This window comes from Lepisosteus oculatus, chromosome 5 (assembly GCF_040954835.1).
Source record: "Lepisosteus oculatus isolate fLepOcu1 chromosome 5, fLepOcu1.hap2, whole genome shotgun sequence".
Taxonomy (NCBI): Eukaryota; Metazoa; Chordata; class Actinopteri; order Semionotiformes; family Lepisosteidae; genus Lepisosteus; species Lepisosteus oculatus.
This window is the reverse complement of record NC_090700.1, coordinates 49,462,803-49,482,584: the sequence shown is the minus strand read 5'-3', so window position 1 is coordinate 49,482,584 and position 19,782 is coordinate 49,462,803. Positions and strand designations below refer to the sequence as shown.

The 19,782-nt window shown below is 43.3% G+C and overlaps 1 protein-coding gene and 1 pseudogene across 4 annotated transcripts in view; one reads left to right on the top strand and one right to left on the bottom strand.

Moving 5' to 3' along the window:
* The window catches only part of crtc3 (CREB regulated transcription coactivator 3), a 36,437-nt gene extending 26,466 nt beyond the window's left edge, over positions 1 to 9,971 (top strand). For 3 of the 4 annotated variants that reach the window (XM_015343273.2, XM_015343270.2, XM_015343269.2), the window contains 8 exons: positions 81 to 166; positions 1,279 to 1,328; positions 2,779 to 2,996; positions 3,916 to 4,181; positions 4,384 to 4,737; positions 5,025 to 5,108; positions 5,227 to 5,431; positions 5,911 to 9,971. In XM_015343273.2, coding sequence (XP_015198759.2) covers positions 81 to 166; positions 1,279 to 1,328; positions 2,779 to 2,996; positions 3,916 to 4,181; positions 4,384 to 4,737; positions 5,025 to 5,108; positions 5,227 to 5,431; positions 5,911 to 6,116 — 1,469 coding nt within the window. In that variant the 3' untranslated portion in view covers positions 6,117 to 9,971. The remainder of the gene's footprint in view (positions 1 to 80; positions 167 to 1,278; positions 1,329 to 2,778; positions 2,997 to 3,915; positions 4,182 to 4,383; positions 4,738 to 5,024; positions 5,109 to 5,226; positions 5,432 to 5,910) is intronic. The other variant, XM_015343271.2, reaches the window with a different exon arrangement.
* Positions 9,972 to 12,682: 2,711 nt separating this feature from the next.
* Positions 12,683 to 13,385, bottom strand: LOC102694867 (protein Wnt-4-like; annotated as a pseudogene).
* Between the last annotated feature and the right edge of the window lie 6,397 nt (positions 13,386 to 19,782).

The window sequence follows — 19,782 nt, the reverse complement described above, 5'->3', positions numbered from 1 at the left end:
CACTCAGTTTTGTGCTAAGAGTACTTGTTCTTACACTTGGCCCTACATCTCATCACGTGACTCATCATCTCTCTCTCCAGTGTTCTCCTTCCCAGCCTTGCCCAACGAAGAGAGCCTAATGGGGGTGAGTAAGCCCCTGCCCAAACAGCTGTGGGAGGCCAAGAAGGTGAGTGAGAGATACAGGTGGAAGAAAGTTATAATGTATAAATAATTCCTCACACTTACATTGCACTTTTCTGGACACTGCTCTTAAAGCGCTTTACAGGTAATGGGACTCCTCTCCACCAGCACCAATGTGTAGCCCCCACCTGGATGATACGTTGACAGCCAAAGTGCGCCAGAACACTCACTCCACACCAACTGTCAGTGGGGAGGAGATCAGAGTGATGACACCAAGTGATGTCATTTTCTATATCAATGCTATGTCATCTGTTATGTCATTTGTAATGTGAGGAAAACATGCAAGTAAGCATTTCATTGTACTCTGGTACATATGACAATAAACTTGAACTTGATAGATGGGGATTATTACAAGGTCAATATTGGTAAAGGACAGGGGAAAATTTGGCCAGGACACCAGGTTAATACCCCTATTCTTTTTGGAAAAACGCCTTGGGATTTTTAATGACCACAGAGAGTCAGGACCTCAGTTGTGCATCTCATTTGTAGGACAGCACAATTTGTTATTATAGTATAGAGTCCCTGTCATTATACTGGGGCATTAGGACCCACACAGACCGCAGGGTGAGCTCTCCCTACTGATCACACTAACACCTCTTCCAGAAGTCACTTTACCTTTCCCAGGTGGTCTCCCATCCAGGTGCTGACCAGGCTCACACTTGGTCGCACTTCAGGGGTTTGCCAGTGAGTTGCAGTGTGCTATAGCTGCTGGCTAGAGTTAGAAGATGGTCCTCAACAAGTTTTTTTAGAAGCCTGCTTTAAGTATAAAGGCATAGCTATGTTTGTTCAGTCCGGATGAAGCCACAGTTGAGGTCAATAAATTTTCTTTTTCTGCTTTAAAGCTGCTTTTCATTGTATGTTGTAAGATATTAAGCTAGACTGGAGTTATATCTTGCCTTATAGAGTAATGGTTCTGTTGCTGTTCCATCTTGGGTTTCCCAATGAATTGGTTGTTTTTCCACATTAAATGAAGCACTGCTGTCTTTTTATTGAAGTGAAAACATAGATCATTTGGCCCTAGGATCTCATTTCCCCTCTCCATCTTGATGATGTTCCCACTTCACTCCTTAACTGAATCTCTTTGTTTCATCGTGTTAGGTTCAGTCTCTGTCTTCACGCCCCAAGTCCTGTGAAGTGCCTGGAATCAAGTGAGTTGAACTCTGGACATATTTTTCAACAGGAGGAAAGGTGCAAGTTACCTGCTGCCTGACAAGAGCCTCAGGCAGAGCAAATGATTACCATAGCCTCTGTGTTTCTTATCACTTAGCAGCATAGTTGTGACTCAAGATTCAGAAAACAACAAAATATTTTTTTTCTTTTATGAAGTCTTTGAAGCAAGCTTAAGGGAGCTCTCTGTACTAAGAAAAATATATTACATTATTCTGAGTTAACGTCATGTCATTTCACAATAGTTGCTTGATTATTTCTAAACGTGTTGCATTATACGGAAATAATATTACATTGTTTTACAATGTAAAAGACATACTCAAGGAATTCTAAAAGAATGAGTGACAAAAATGGCAATATTGGGCTTAACTGTATTAACCGCAGCTATGGAGATCAGCTTCAGAAGTTTAGTGTTTCGAGCTAAAGACTCATATCTCTTGCTATGAGAAGTTAACTGATAAGGTAAAAGTATACTGCTTTCATATTGTTCTTATATTCAGTTTGATTTGTAATGTGCAAAGAATGTAGCCAGGCCTTTTGATGTCATTACTTATACTGGTGGCATTGAGTATTTTAAAAGCATAATTATGTCACTTCAATATTTAATGGATTCAAAGACAAAACTACTGTTGAGAACTAGATGTCACTCCAGGATTGTATTGTACGAGGATAACATCAGTGAATAACATGGAAAAAAGTAAGAAAAAAATAACCTGAGAAAGAAGTATTATCTTGAAATAAAAACAATCAAATGTAATTGTGGTGCTATGTATCTGTGTGTTCTTAGGTTGATTACCTTAAATTATTTTGTTTTTGCAAATTCATAAGCAAATTGACCTTCAGCTTATTCCTTTCACTCTTACTGTTACAAATTGTATACCCTGTGCAATGCTTATTGTGATTTCTGTGGTTTTATTATTGCCTGTATACCTATGTTTTCCATCAACATATCCTAGCAGTAATATCCAAAACATGCACATGGGATTTTCTACTGGTTAGATAAGATAAGATCACTTTATGAGCCATATACAATTTCTTGTATTAGGAATTTGTCTTTTCGCATACCCATGAGACACACAGAGAGGGAGAGAAGCTTGGGGTCAGAGCGCAGGGTCAGCCATTTATACGGCACCCCTATAGTTGGGGTTAAGGGCCTTGCTCAGGGGCCCCACAGAGTAGGATTCCTCTGCCAGCCGTGGGATACGAACTGGCAACCTTCCAGCCACAGGCGCAGATCCTTAGCCACAGAGCCACTGCTCCGCCCTGGTTAGTCTGAATGTCTGACACTGCCCACTGGTTATTTTACCATCTTGTATGTTTAAACAAGTTTTAGTGTCCCAAGGAAGAATCATGTTGTCAAATATGCAAGGACATTTCTTTTCATTTTTGAATTACAAATCTAAGGCCCACTATCTTTTTTTTTCCTCACAGTATATTCCCGTCCCCGGAACAGAATGCTGGTCTCTCCCATTTCCAGGGGACATTAAACACAGGAGGATCACTGCCAGACCTCAGCAACCTGCACTTCCCCTCGCCCCTGCCCACGCCTCTGGACCCTGAGGATGGGGGGTACCCCAACCTGAGTGGGGGGAACAGCACTGGCAACCTGCCTGCTGCCATGATGCATTTGGGCATTGGAAACTCACAAGGTACAGAGAGAGAAGGTTAACTGTGGTACTGAGCACAGGGCTTAGAGGCTCTTAGAATGATCATCTGCTTTAGCACTTAATTTGAATGATTTCAATCTTAACATTTCATATTAAGTAACCTCTGTCCATCTAACATGACTTATTGGTCTCACAAACCAAATAGCATCAATAGAACAATTGCAAATGTTGTCAGCTGGTTACAGCAAAATGATCATAAAGGCATAACCATCCCCTTTCCCTCTACAGCATTTTACCTCTGGTTGTGTTGTGAGTTTCGTCATCATCAGGAAGGATAAAGGCAGTTCAGACGTATTAAATAGCGTCTTTTTAATCATTTTTCACCCCTCCACAGACTTCATTGAGTCATCTGTAATAAACCAAAACAAGTTGTGCATGTGTCATGAAATCAGAATCGAAGGCTTCCTCTGTCACAGCCCTTTCCCAGTTTCCTCCCTCTGCAGGGCAGCATGTCTGAGCCCTGTATAAGCTGAAAGTGGTGGTGCTTGGCACTAGCTCAAAGGGAAAGTGTACACCTGACCCCTGACCCCAGTGTTGGTGACACGCCAACAGCTGTGCTCTCCAGCTAGAGGGGATGGGAGATGCACTTAAAGTGCAAATGATCTGTGTCACAGGGGTCAGGAGTGGGTTGTTTTCGGGGTAGAGGAATGCAGAAAAATTAGTGAAACAAAATTGGCCCATGAAGGCTAATAATGGCCTGGTAACCCGAAAGAGTGCTTTCGTGTTATACCCAGTGTACTCGCACTCAAACAAAACTAATTCTCCACATAATTATAAAAATGTTCTTCTCTGTTGTTTGGCCTAGGAGGGCTGTGCCTAAATTATCATGTCTTTTTAGTCACCCTTCCCTCCTTTTTTTTCTTTCTCTCTCCTGTACTGTGTTTGTCTGTTTCTGCCACAGGTCTCTCTTCGTCACTGAGCAATCCTTCCATCCAGGCCTCCCTCAACAACTCCCAGCTGCACTCGTCTCTCAGTAACCCCTCCATCCACTCGTCCCTGCGCCTCTCCTCGCTGTCCAGCCCCCCTTCGGGCAGCATAGGCAGCTCCCCAAGGAGGCGCCCCACGCCCGTTAGCCCCCTCACTCTGTCCCCTGGGACAGAGCAGCGCAGAGGTCTGGTCAAGCAGCTGTCGCCCACCATGTCGCCCTCCCTGTCCCCTATCACTCAGGTAGGCACTGTTACTTCTCTCTGTTGCTCAGGCAGTGCTTCTGGCTATCACGCAAGATCAAGAAGCACAAGAAGTAGTTGTAGCTACAGAATCCCTTCTGAAGTAAACTCTACCTTACAATGTATGAATAGCACTGCCTCTTTTGTTAGGTTGACCCCATGCAGTTTTTCTGACACCTGTGATCTTGTTTTGCTGTTGTTAGGGGGTTGCCTTGGATACCAGCAACCTGCCAATGGAGCCACCCCCTCCTTACCCTCTCTACCAACAATCCCAGCAGCCAATGCAACAGCAGTCCCATCAGCCACTGCAGAACAGTTCTCAGCATCATCCAGGGCAGCAGCAGCAGCAGCAGCAACATCAACAACATCAACAACAACAACAACATCAACATCAACAACAACAACAACAACGTCAACAACAGCATCAACATCAACAACAACAGCATCATCAACATCCGCATCAGCAGGGAGTCCACCACCAGCCACAACAGCACCAGCAGCACCAACAGCCAGTGTCCCCTCTGCACAACCTGCCTCTTGACCTCAACTCCTCCAGTGTGAGTGGCATGGACTTGTCACACATAGTCACGGGTCATAGTGATGGGGTATCCCATCAGTCCTGTACTGATAATGGAATAAAAAGAAACAGAATTAATTTGGGCTTATAAGTGTAAACTGAGAAATTGTTATGTCTCTCTAGTACTTTCCAGATTCCGTTGTATGGTGTTAGCATATGCTGTATCATGCATGACACAATATGTAAATAAGCCACAGACTGCATTTATCATTTAATCTTAAATAAAGATTTTACTGATCTCTTTCTCTCCCCTGTATTTTCTCACAGCATAACAATATGGGGGCATTCTTCAGTGACCCTTTCATGGACCCCCAGCTCTCCAATCGACAGTCCAAGTCCCTGTCTTACCAGGTAGTTCTTTGTGTTTGTCAGTTTGTTTCTACTCGGAAATGGTCATGCTCGGCTACATTGTTCAGCTCCACAGCAAGCTGAAATGGAATTGGAGTCGTATTTTCTTTCTCCCGTCCAGCTTGACCAGTTCAGCATGCTGGAGAGCGCCATGAGCTCCATGCCGGGAGGCAGCTACTTTGACCCGGGCTCCAACCTGTCCTACTCCCAGGCCGCGATGATGGGGCTGGGAGGTAGCCATGGCAACCTGCAGGACTCGCTGCAGATGAGGCAGAACATGCTTTTCTCCAACTGCGGAGGGGGCATCCCCAACATCATTCTGACTGGTACGGAGCCCCAGCGACATGTGCGCGCAGCCTGGCTCACCCGCCTTCAGCTTGCTGATGGCTCAGCGGCTGGTAGGCAGAAAGAGCAGCTTTGTCTCTAAAGCTTGTCAGTGCAAAATAAGGAGGAGCCCTCTGCAGGGGGAACGTAGCTGTAAAGTAGGAAGTGCTGATGGACTCATTAAGGAAGCTGTATTTCCACACTGTCCTGTAACCAGTGAGTTCATGTCTTAAGGTTTCAACATAGCAATAAATACAAATTCTCAGCAGATCTCTTGCTTCAGTTGGTCGTTTTATGTTGTAGCTGAGCCTTCTGTGATGGATTAGTTTGGCCTGGCCGTGACCCTGTGTTAATTTGTTTGAAAATCAAAGCATTTGAGAAGATAAATGACACTACACTGTCTATAGATCACCTCTGCCAGGCTTGTGGAGGAGGTGCACTCCTGAATATGCTGTGAGGTTTCCTCTCTCTGTCCCCGCAGACGAATCGAACCCGAGCCTGTCCAAGGACATCAGCAGTGCGCTATCGGCGGTCCCCGAGTGCTTCGACTCAGAGGGGGGGTTCCCTCTCGGTGAAGAGCTGCGCATCGAGCCGCTCAGCCTGGACGGCCTCAGTATGCTGAGTGACCCTGACATGGTCCTGCCTGACCCCTCTGTGGAGGACACCTTCCGCAGCGACAGGCTGTAGGAGAGGAGGAAAGGGCGCTGTGCTCCCCCTGCACACACACTGCAGATTCACACTGCCTCATGCTCACACACCAAGGGCCCTAGGCTGTAGATGCCCCGTCATCCACTGAAGAGTAAGAAGGGGAAGTCCTTCTGTAATGGGCAAAAAGACAAACGTATGGACATATACATGTTTACAGCTCAATCAAAAGAAGAATAGCTTTGTTAAAGTGAACACCCCTCCTGAACATGCACATTCAAGCACACCTACACAGATTGGAATAAGGAATGGGCATTGCCCCATTTTAAGCTGTCACACAACAGAAAACTGTTCGCTGGGAGCTGTACCAGTCGTACTCACCTTGCCCATCCGCCTATCAACACCTGGCCTGCTGACGATGCACATGTCCATGGCTTACTCCTCATGCAGACCCTTATATTTTTCAGAAATTGCCATAAATAAAAGTCATAGTACAAGTGGGAGTCTGTATGCAAAAGCTAGAGAGGGACATAAAGCCCATGGCACATCCCCTTGGCAAGACATTGCATGGCTTTTTGTCCTGCCAGGCTCTTATTTAGCAAAATGGGTAGTGATCAGAAAGAACTGAAAAGGATGGGATGGCCCAATAGATGCACATTGACATTGCAGATGGGGTTCCTCCGGTTTTAACTGTCCGCTCGCCTCGAGATAACACAAGCCATGTTCTGAAAACACCAGCAGCGATATCGTGAATCCCAAATCATGCCAACACCAGCAAAATTGACCAATTGCACAGCCCTCCCTGGCGTCCCAGAGCTGTGTAATAAGCCATAAAGGCAGTGGCAGTACTTCTAGGTGTCTACATGCTGTAGAAGCCAGACACTAGTCTCTAGCCAAATTGTTCCCCTTTGCGCCAGTCCCTGCAAAAATAATTTTATCAAAAGAGGGAGTTATCTTTTTTTTATACAGAATTTTTACTTGTAATATGTTCTTTCATATTTTTTTTTGTAACAGGTTATTTGCCGCAGATATTTTTGCAGTCAGTTTAGAATGTATTTTTAAAGCTAAGACAAAAAAGGGCAGACTGTTTACAATGAAAAAAGTTTAAAAAAAAGTTTAAAAAACAACACAAGCAATACTGTGTGTTGAAATTCACCAATGTTTGAAAAATCTCGGTTTCTTTTTTTTTTTTAATTCTTGTGAAAGAAGTTCATACCTACAGTATGTAGTGAAGTATCGTCAGCGCAGACGCCACTAGATCCTTCTCAAGAGTGCTCAACTGATTTTGGAGAGCTGTTCTCTGATTTTGGTTTACAGGGGTAAGTGGATCTGGAAATAGGCTGTAGCAATGAAAGAAGATGAAAGAGGACCTGTAGGACTTGCTACTCTAGTAGATCTATGTTCTTCTCTCGAGATGTGTATACTGAATTAATGTAATTGCAGCTCATACCAGTCTCAAATCTCTTTTTGTTCTAAGCTTCAAATCACTGTGAGTAACAAAGTTTAGATTGCCTGGTCATATAAAAATTTTGAGAGTTCCTCTTTGTTTTCCTTTCCCTACCACAGTTACATGAACAAGACTGGAGTGAAATGCACTAAGACCACTGAAGCATATTCTTAAAGCTACTGCTGCAGAATACGGGTGAAGGGAGGTGATGAAATTAAGCTACTATATACTGTACAGCATCAATCCCATCACCATCAGGGCTCCTTCTCTGTAGGTCAAGAGGGTCTCCAGTCAGTGATAAGTCTAAAAAGCTGTACATGCCTTCTGCTGGGTATTCCTAACTTCTGCCTTTGGTGCTTGATTTACAGAAATAAAACAGTGTTTGTATACGTCAGAGGAGAAATCCCCTCAGACTTCCATGTTTTTGCAGATAGTAGAAAGTTTCGGTTGTGTATGTTAATTTGTCAGCAAATCCAAATAAAAGGCACAGACAGCTAAATTAAGGCTACGGGCCCATGCAGTGTGAATGTGGCTCCTTTGAGTGACAATACAGCACTGAAAAGAATGTAACTGAGGGTTTAAAAGAGAAATGTTCCTGCAATGGATAGGTTATCATACAAATGTCCTTAACTTTTACATAACAACAGATAAGAAGGGACATTTAGCACTGTGCTTATCACTCACTGCCTGTTTGCGGAAAGTTTTTACTGAGACTTTTTTTCAAGGAGAATTTGATCACTAAATTAAAAGAAAAAAAGTGAATTTGTTTATTATATGTTTAAAGAGAAATGGTGAATTTGTTGGATGTAGGCTTGAGCAGCAGGACAAAAAAAATCAAGCTCAAAGAATAGAAGAACAGGTTAAAGATGTGGATTTAAAAAAATAATTCTGTAACAGCAGAGTATGGTTATATATATCTACTCTAGAATAATCAAATACTCAATATTCGGAAAGTGTGAAATTGGCTTACCTACATTTTATTTTTATGGAAATCCCAGAAATAAGGAAATATGGCCCCTAAAAATGTGAAATTTAGGGTAAAGCAGAAAAAACTACCTGGTGCCTTAAGCCCCAATTAATTGAATAGCAAGTAAGCAAACATCTTGCTTGTGTTTTTCTTTGTTTACACAGTGCTGAGTTCATGATACTGCAAAACCAAACCCATACTGCAAAACGCTGTCAGCTGTAAATACAGTAAGATTTGCTGAATGATTTGTGATTCTCTTGGTCAGAACGCCTCCTGGTGTCCAGTCACTGAAGTTCCTTTTATATGTCTGGAATTCATATTCTAAAGCTTCTTGTCAGAACACTTAAAACAACTGAACTTAGAACAAACTCAGAGTACAATATAACATTGGCTCTTCCAGGGGCTCTCTCCCTCGGCTTGACTTACTGTTTTGCGGTGCGGACTGGCAGTGTGGCCTATTGTACAGGCGCCACTGAAAGGCAGGGGAAGGAGGAAAAGGTGGAACAAACAGACCAGTTGTGAAATGACCATTTGAGCACTGCCTGTAAAAGCAAAAAGAGATCTGGGTTTACTTTGCAGTAAAGTTCCCTTAGGCCCTCCTTCTGAGTGTATCTGAACAAGCTTTTTTTTTGTACATATACAGCAGCATTTTCTCTTACCTCCCTTTATCCATTTCTGCCGACGGGGGATGTTTTTGCAGTTGTGAGAAGAGGATGGAGATGGTGCTTTCCTGAGCATGAGGATATACACGCCTCTCCGCTGTTGAGCTCATTCTCCCCACTCTGTGACCGAAACATCCCTTTTACCCATGGTCAGCACAACAAAAGAAACCCGTACTTGGTGCAGGAAAGACTTTGAGGAGCTCTTAAAAACTTCCTATTTCAGGAAGCAAGGAAAAGACCAAAATTTAAAGCAAAAATAATGTTTAATTCGCTGATGGCATTTTCTTACAAGAGATCAATTTAAATGTCATTGTTTTAAATTGAAAGGACTTTGCAGATGCCGCTGGCACCCTTTCCTGCTTGCACTTTTTAAAACGCTTGGTATAGTCGTGATGCAGGGGGCGTGGAGCGGTCTGTCCTCTCACGCCCCTCTGGGACAGAGCGACTCTTCTATTGCCTTACTATGCTGACCTCTGACCTCTGACCCCTCCTGCTCATACTGTGATGTTTTGCTCCATTGCTTAGCTAGGCTCCATCTTCTCCTTATCTTTTCAGCTTCTTTTTTGTTATACCAGACTTTTATTATTAATATTAGAACTGTTAATGTTATTAATTTTATTGTAGAAGTTATTGAGAAACCTTTTTTTTGCTTTGTTTTGTTTGGTGTCTTACAATGTTTTATTTTTATTTTTTTGAGTTATCTTTTAAAACAGTGTACAGTTCTATTATTTAAATACAAATGTTTCTTGTCCACTAGTGTTACTTTTTTGTAATATGTCATTTAAAATCTCTTTCGGATATTAAAAATTTTAATACACCCAGTATGACCTTGGTGTCTATACAGTATGTTCCTGTATTTCAGCATTGTAGTTTGGTTTCCTGTTACATATGTACATTTTAATTTTTAATGACACTATTCTAGAAAAGATTACAGAATAGTATCATTCTTGTCTAGAATTTAGAGAAGAATTAACTGATCAAACAATCACTTTTATGAACTTAGTTGGAATAAATAATTTATCACTTTCTTAGCAATTTATCATTTTCAACCTTTAAAGTTTATTTCCTGAATATGTTAGTTTCTGCAACCTAGTATTTTCTGCTTTTAATCTTACATTTTATTTGAGGAGGTTTTTCGTGGTTCATGGCTGAAATTACTATTACGCTATTTTGTGCAGTGCTTATCCATTCCAGTAGATGGCAGTGTTCTTTCACAGTAGGTTGAAAGATGAGGTGTCTGAAATTTGGCGATACCAAATTCTTTACTGGAGTATGTTTCATGCCTTTGTATACGTCCAGCAGTGGTAAGTATATAGTCATATTGAGAGGAAGCAGTTGAAACTGGAAAATAATCATATTGCTTTAGGAGTCTATGGTGAGCAGTAGATCATTGTTGGGATTCAGGTTTCACCAAAAAGTTATTCCCAATTTATAAAAGACAAGCAGTGTTGTTTTTTTGGCAGCATTAAATTGTCTTCCAGGTTTTGATCTCTTGCCCCTATGAGGAGATTGGTATCCACAGCTCATTACTCTGTCCTGTCAGATGTGCCTGTTTTCTCCCTACACTCCAAATCAAACATCCAGGTTGCATTGGTAGAGTGAACCATTAGGAGTGCTGCTATAATAACTATCTAAGTGACCATGAGTCTTGGTTGGTGAACTGGTTACTTATAACTAAGAAGCTGGAGAACATATCGGCAATTTAGTAGGTGTAGCATGACTTTCCACAGAATGAGGAGGGTTTCCAGTTCCAATATCAAAACATTTAAAACTATTTGTGGCCATTGACAAGCCATCCTTTCAGATTTTTTCAGTGTGACTGCGTTACTTGGAAGAGGTATTCAATATTCAGAGCTGAAAACGGGTCTGTGTTCTTTATGCGTGCCTCATGCCTTCATAGACTATAAGTCCAGCAGTTAAAGGTAAATAGACTTTTCAGTGCTTTCAAAGTTGAGGAATGTCAGAAGCACCTTGTTTTTACTCACGGATGTTGAAAGATGGGATGTGGTAACACCCGTCACTCTATAATTTCAGCACGGCTGGTCTTCTCACGAATAGCAATCGTTAGGAGTCAGAATGTCTTTGCTACTTTTACAATTTTTAAGTCTGCAGCTATTACTTTCATTAAGTAATGAACACACCTGAAGAAGGCTCCACGGCCGAAACGTTGTGTTCTCTTTCTTTTTTTCAGCATGGAATAAACCTATTACTTGTTCCTTTGCAGCCTACGCATGCTGACGCAGCTACCCACCTGAACTATTACTTTCATTAAGTTTTATTTGAAGGAGGAATACAGTCTAAAGCCTGCGATTTAATTTGTTGTCATCTGACAGTCTACCCAAGACTAAGTTCAATAGCCCTCAACCTTCTTGTCACCTCGTGTCAGTGTCAGTTTTCACTGAAATTCAACATTTTTTTTCTAGCATAACAAACTAATATTTGGTACCAATTTCTATTGAACAACAACTAAACATGAAGAAATCATCTTTTAATTTTCACTGTGAATATTGTAGGGCCATATGTTTCTCAGGGCGCGTGACTATCAGGTGGCATGTACAGAGATGGAATGCAGTGTTGTGATCATGTTCCCGCGATAAAAACTGAAGCTCCTCTTCTCTTCCTGTGGGGCTTGCAGACTGATCTGCTGCCTGAGGGCAGAAAATTAGGCAGACAGTCAATATGCTTCTTTGGGTAGCCCAAGATCCTGGCCTTTATGACCATTAGAATTTTAGTCCTTGACAGTCCAGTGCTCGCATAAATCTCAAATTAAAGTCTCCAGTCAAGCTTCTCCAGTAATCCCTGCACATGGCAGCATTTTTTTAATGGGTTTTATGAGTTCGGGATAATTACATTTCAGGACTCACTGATTTTTCGTTCAGGATAGCTGCACTTGCAAAGAAGGAAGATGGGGGAGGGCTGGTGTGGCTTGGGAGCTCAACAAAGAATCATAGATGTGTTTGCCTACAAATTATGAAGGCAGCAACATCTACTGTAACATGAGAAAGTTACATTTTACAGACTTAAAGAAAAGGGAGAAGCACAAACATGTCAGGCAGCCTTCAGGTGAGGAAATGTGAACAATGCATTTTGATTGCAGCAGGAAAGCTGGACAGGAGGTGTATTTGTAGAGGTGCCAATAGTGTACAACTCTAGTTTTGTGACGATGGTGGTTTTAACTCACCTAGATTGGTGTTTACTTAAGTTGATCAGGAAAGTTGAGTTCAGTTCAATGACGTGCCCACAAAGGAACTAATTGACTCCTACCTAGACTCTACCTGCCTGCTCTATGGCTGTCTGAGATGATTCACAATGCACTATCTCTGAAGCTTTTGCTCTTGATCAATGTGCAGACCTTCACCTTCTTATTCTTGTTTGTCCTGCTTCCTTTCTCCCATCGTCGTCTTGGAAATTTTCCAAAGAGACGTGTTTTTTTATGGAACTTTTGAAATAGAAAATATCCCCATGGACATATATTTTTTCTGCGGCTTGTCTTCTCCTGCCCAGTCTGGCTCATGGCCTGCTGAAACCCCGGTCACCGGCAAGCGTGCATCTCCACCTGTTTCCAACACTGTTTACACTCGACATAACAGCACCAGTGGAACTCCCAGCTTCGCCTGTCCTCCACCTCCACGTCCTCTGTGTGGAAGCCCCAGCCACAGCATATCAGCTCGCACCCGGCGACGGCCCTGGAGGTCTTGTTGCAGCGGCGCTGGACGGTTCCCAGCACCCTGTTCTTCAGGTCTCAGAGCTGGACTCCAGGTAGGCCAGGCCCTCGCCAACGTGGGGCTTGAGCTGCGAGATCTTGGGCACCAGCTCCTAGGCTTGGTGGTACTGATCTTGGGCTGTTCCACCTCGGTGTCCCCGTCAAACTTCTCCTTCAGCACATTCCCCACCTTGCGGAAGGGGGGCATGGCCTTCCAGCAGGTCTTCATCTCACATGGCCCCGCCACGCCGTGACACCCACATTATTAAGGATGGCCTTTCTCCCAGCAATCTCCAATTGCTGTGGAGATTCACCGATGCCTGGCTAGATGGTGATCCTTTACTTCTTTCCTGGACATCAACAATTAGGAAAAAGCCACTCCATAGACAATATTGGCAGAGCAGCCTGACCTCTGAAAACCCTTCGGGCTGATGGCATGGACCATGAAGTCACAGCTGAGCTTTTCCAGCTCCTCTCTGCTCACAGAGACACGTTTTGGGAGGGGGGGGGGGAAGAAAAACTTAATAGTCATTGGAGCAAACACAGGTCATGTCACCAGCCGACTGTGGCTGCAAATGAAGATGGGAAGGTGGGTGATTTCTTCGTTTGGGGCAAAATCAGTGACTCCTGCAACTTTCCTGATGCCAGTAGGCTTGTGATGAAGTCATTGAGAGATGTGCCACTCTTTCAATCGAGGCTAAATCCTTTTCCCGGTGACGTTGTACCTGCAGTGTGGTTCTGAGGTTAACATGTCCTCACTTTCTCAGTGGAGCACAGGAATTCCTGCTGGAAAGCCAAGTCTTTACAATTAGAGATTTCAAATTGGGTGGGAGTGAAATAAAAAGATAATTGCAGATTATTTAACCCTTCTTGCCTTCCCCTGCTTGCTCTCTCTCGCTCCTAATTCTCGGAAAACAAACCTGGCCGTTCCAGTCACTGCTCACAGCTTCTGTGCGCTTGTTAACTCACATCAAACCCCTGGCCGGCATTCAGCACGGGTTCAGTGGCAGGCTAATTTAATTAGTGCTCAGGAAAGTCCCACTTAACCATCATCTCCCTCTCATTCCTCTGCCGTCTTTCTGTCTTTATCGCCATCCGTCTCCTGTCTGTCTGTGACTCTCTCCCTCTCCCGCTGCCTCCTATCTGGCTGTTTACATTCCTCAAACATACAACAGTCATGGGGTCCATACGATCTACTGACCATTTACTTTGCTTTCTCAAACCCTTATCTCTTTAACTTACAAAATTCCCATGAGGTTCCCAGCCTTTCTGTCTTCCCCCACACTTCCCAATTTCTTGCTGTTGCAAGAATGATGGGAAGAGTTTTCTTATTCAAAGCCAACGGAAAGGTATACCTAAATATGACATCAGAAGCCATGGTCTCAAGAGTCCAGTGGCAGACAATCCTTACTTGTTTATTCCTGGAACATGCAGCACAAGCACCATGTCCTTCATCTGGAGCTCGTGTGAAGGTGATTTGTAATTGAACACCGAGATCTGCACATGTATTGAGATGAATCCACACAAATTGATGATTTAAAGGTTCCTGCATCATGGAGCCCTTGGAGAACAGCATGGCAAAGCACAACTTGTTTTTTTTTGTCTTTTTTTTTGCAGCTAACATGAGCCTTGACAGCTGAGGAATTCCAGCTATGCCAGCTGATTAACACCTTGGAATTGTGCTCTTCTGTGTTGACTAATGCGTGTTTTGAACACACTGTTCCATATCTCTCCCTCCCAGCCCCTGGTGCTGTGAAGACCGGGACCGCCGTGGTGTGGTGGTCACAGAAAGCTAGAGGTGCTGGGGTGTGAGCAGATTGATTGCCCAGCCTGCACTGTTTGTTAGTCTGCAGACCGGCTTTGTGTATATGTGAGCAGGAATGCTGGAGGAGTTCTCTGCCCCACACAGCCAGCAGAACGGAATGAGATCAAAACGAGTGAGATTGACCTCCAAGAAGACCTGTGGGTTCTTTTGATGCAGAGAAAAGAATCAAAGAGGTCTAACTCTGTTCCTATCATACTATAAACATGGGACCATCCTCCTGTCATTTATGTAAGACCACTATTATCTGTTTTGTATTTCAGAAGGGGTGAAACAGCCCATACACAATCTGCTTCCTTCTCTGCAAGACTGAAGAACAGTTTCTGTCAAAAATGATATTGAGACCGACCGAGAAAGTAAATGACAGCAAAAACCAGGTGTGAAACCTGTTTATGGCAACAGTTGGTGGAGAAATACAGCACAGAATAAGATAGTGTGTATTTAATGGAGCTGCCATAGACAGTGAACTGCTGTCAGAGAGTAGAGGGGCCAGGGACAGATGAATCTGCATGCAGGAGGAGGAAAGGGGGGGCTCTTCTCAGCTTTAGGAGAGCAGCCTTAGTGGTGCAGGGAACGTGTGTAGCCGCTCTGTCAGAACAGACCTCATCCTTCCCAGTCACGCTGCGCCAATCCCCTTTAATCCTCTTTTATCTCTGCCTCTCGTCTCCTGAATTAGCCCCCCTATAACACAACTGCCCTGGCAAACCTTCCTGGAAAAATCCAAAGTATGACATCAAATAAACAAACAAAAAAGATTTTCCACCCCGTATCTCTGTTTGTCTCCCACTGGCGCGCAAAGGGACTTGAGTTACAGGCAATTAATCGGCCCTTACTCCCTTCCTGAACTGCCGGAACAGAAATAGTACAGCGACTGCACTGGGATCCACTTCAGTAAAACGAGCCAAACTGCCTGCTATTTTCAGCTCTGTAGATCTGTCAGCGTCCCACTGTTGTAGAGGAACAACTACCAGTTGAAACCATAAGGAAAGTGTTTTGCTATATTCTAAGGACTATATCATATAGACCATGTGGGGCATTTTTCACAGACATTTGTTTTTAAAGTTTTATTTATTTTTAACCATTTTTTTTTGTCCTCTTAACATCATTCCTCCTTCTAGGCCACATTTTCATTTTTATGTTTTTTTTGGCGTCTCTTTCCACAGGGCAAACTGACTGCAGTTCTGACGTTCCCTCCTGTCAATAAGAACTTCACTTGTACAACACTGCGAAGGTGAAAACAGGTTAGTTCATCATTTCAAAAAAATACTTCGTTCTGTACTCTGCACAATCCATTTACTGGTCCCAGGTCTGTTTAGGAAGAAGGCAAATGTACAGCAAAGCAAAGACCGCACAGCTACTCCGGTTTCAAGTGTGTCCAGTGAAGGAGAGTTTTACTCTGGGGCTGGTGCAGTGTGGTGCCTCACTGTCTCAAGGCAGTGCATTTTGCTGTTTGCTTTCAGTGTCCAGATTGCTGTTGGTTTCCTGCTTCGCTATCTTCATACTAGTCATTGAAGGCAGGCAGGATTGCACAAGTGCTGCTTTGACCCACTCATCCTGCCAGATGTTTTGCAGCTGGAAGAGAGAGATGTTGCCATTCCACCACAGGAGAGTTAAGTGCATTCTCAGGTTAATGAGGAAAAGACACGATGGTTCGGCAGTGGAGCCTTCTTCAGGTGTGTGTGAAGAACATTTTAATTACTTATAATAATAATCTAGTAATAGTAATCTGTAATTATAATTAATTCTTCATCTGACACACCTGAAGAAGGCTCCACAACCAACACATTGTGTCTCTTTTCTTTTCCTTTCAGCATGGAATAAACCTTTATCTGTTCCTTTACAGCCTATGCATGCTGACGCAGCTATTTACTTGAATTTTCCTCAGGTTAATTCCTAGTATTCTAATTAGTACAAAGTAACAGTATGCACCAGCTCTAATATAGCATGCACCATAACCAATAAAAGATTTAAAGTAGATTTTAACAAGACCTGAAAAGACAAACTTTCCAGGACACAATCTACTGACACCCTGCCCCAGAAGTAGGCCAGCCGTTTTTCTCCCAAAGTCAGAATCTTTTTGCATCCTTCCCTTTTTTTTAAAAAAAACAAGCACACAGTACACCCATTCAGTTATTCTTTAGTGACGCTTCTAGACACATCTAGACATGACAATTTGGCTTTAGACTGGGTGGCAGAATTGTGGAACACAGGATCCTGAAATATGGTCCGTTGTGAATTGTGATGCTCAATTGAAATCTCCCGGTGTCTCACACAGTCTCTGAGGTTTTATCTCACTCTCAGACTGCTCAGACTGCTCCAACTTTCCCAGGGCCTTGTGTAGTGACAGCTTGGCAAGAGCAGGATATTATTTAATTTGCAAAATAATCTCTGTTTCCCCCCTGCAGCAGGCTCACCTTTTCCAGCTGCACCTTAGTCATCAAGGGGAGGTAGCCCTGGCCTGCCTGCACACTTGTGGTGGGATAGCACTCCGACATTTTAAATTGCCCGGAACTGGTATGGAGTAATTGTGTTAAAAAAGGCTAAATGGAAAAGCAACAAGAACAGCACATCTACACAAAGAAAAGCATTCCATGAAATGTAGTCACAGCACTCTGTTTAAAAACAGATGTATTTTTAGCTAGAACTAGTAATCTGAGAATTAAATCAAGGGACTTTTGAAACAGAGCACACAGCACTCAGAGAAGACTCTGTGAATAAACTGACAGTGACTTATTGAACGCTCAAGAGAAAACGTATGCTCCTTTTCCTGTAAGAGTGTTCACCGTGTGCTGTCCCATGCATTTATCTCATATTAGTGCAGAATCCATTTTGAATACTTATCCCCCGAAAACCCTGTTCTGCACAAGCTAATTTTAGAATAGTAACTGGCAGGAAAGCGACTGATATTGAAAAACAAATGGAAATTATTATGATGTTTCCTGGGAGCTTTTGTTTTGACAGTTTGTTTAGATGCATAACATTATGATTTTAACAATTGTTTCCTATTCATGGCGGTTTCAGGGACAGGCATCTTAAATTGATTTGGGGGCCAAAATGCCTGCCAACAAACCCTTCTTCCCAAGTGGCTTCAAAAAATGGATCTTCTTCTATTTTTATTATCTCACTAGACTTAATTAATAAGTTTTTAACAGAATTTTTAATTAATACGCTTATTTGTTTAACAACGAATTAGTACTTCTCAGTTCAAATGCCCTTATCATGACTTGCAAGGTTGAGATGTCAGCTGTATCTCTTCCCTCTCAGACACACACACTCTCACACAGGCACTGACATGCTTACAGGAAATCACACACAGAGACATGCCTTTCCCTGAGAAATACACCCTGACACGACACAACACACACACAGGCTCCTCCCGGCGTCAGGTAATAAAAACAGATGATACAGTTGAGTTTCACCCAGAAAGTGCTGGAGACGCACAACTTCAATTCTGAATGTCACAGGCCTGTGAAGTAACTGGAATATTCTCGCCTTGATAAAGATCACTTCTCTGCATGTATGCTGTGAAGTTTGTCACGTAGGTTGCTTGGATTCACTCTGTCCTAGAAGCCAGGGGCTGTATCCCCTGGGGTCAGACTTAGCCTTTTAAATTCAGGCACACAAGGCACAGCCTTACTGGAATTTCACCAAACAGAACTCTGTTCACAGATAAGGCTCACTAGCATCCATGCAAAAGGCAGAGACACAGAGTTTCTTCTCTGCATTCAGGTCAGATGTTTTCCTTATTCCACTGGAGTCGTACCGTTTTCCCTTTGTACTAAGACTCTTAACGGTTTCGCATAAATATTCTCCTACATGACAGATACAGTATGTTGGCCGTTTTTTATCCTCCTGGCACGGAGCCCCAGCTTTTGTGTTTAAAGTGCTGCTGATAAGGTTACAGCACTCTGGGCTGTCATCCCTTGTCTCTTGCAGGCAATAAAGCTGTCCTGGGTTGTCGTCTGAAGCGGCCCATTGTGTTGGGTGTTGGCCATACTCTGCAGCACAGGCCAGAGCCACACAGCCCTTTGCCTTGAAGCTGAATCATACATGCCAGTTTACTAATCTCTCTCACAGCAAACACGCTCACACACAGTAGAGGTTGCTGTATTAGTAGGAACTTCCCTTTGAATGCCATGCTGTTCTGTCTTAACTGTTCTTTTTCTGTCTCCTCTGAAAAGAAACTCCACAACAAGTGAGTAATAGAGGAGAAGCCAAATTATTTTAACCATATATTGCTTGGAAAAAAACCCCAGGAAATTCAAATGACAGATGTCTCCACGTCGTTGGTTTTTCTGTAGTTATTTCCCTGGGGACATTTTATATACTTTTTTAAATCTCATACATTAGTCTACATTCAACACATCACTTTCAAGAACCGCTTATCTAACTCAGGGTCATGGTGGTCCGGCGCTCAGCCCTGGAAGCGCTGGGCGCAAGGCAGGATACATCCTGGACAGGACGCTAGTCGATCACAGACACAAACACGCACACACTCTCACCAAGGCCAATTTTACAGAAATTAACCTACCAGCATGTCTTTGGTCTGTGGGAGGAGCCCAGAGCACCTGGGGGAAATACACGCAAATGCAGGAAACACAGAGCATGCAAACTCCACCCATATAGCCCCCCAGGAATTGAACCCAGGGCTCCCGCACAGTGAGGCAGTAATGCTAACCACAGTACATCCCACATCTACACTCATTGAACACAAAATTCACTCACTAAAGGCAGAATGTCTTTGAGCTTTTTTTTCTAAGATTACAGATAGTAGCATGGAGGGTTCAACTACAGGCAGACTGCCTTTGTTGCAGCACCTATGTCTGTTTTGCTGCTTTAAATTAAAAGGAGAAGAGAATTCTAGCCTAATCTCCCTATTTGTATCAATGACTATGGATATGGACTCGCAAGTTAAAAAAAGAGAAATAGTAATGGTGGTGGTGGGAAAGGTTCCTGCGAGGAGAGGGAATGGAGCCCAGGGCTGAATGGGAAGAAAGGGGAGACTCTCCACTGGGACCCGTGCCCACACAGACAGCAGGGCCTGACCCCGCTGACACATTCTCACGCTAACGGGGTGTTGAGGTCCGGCGTGTGGAGGCCGGGGCAG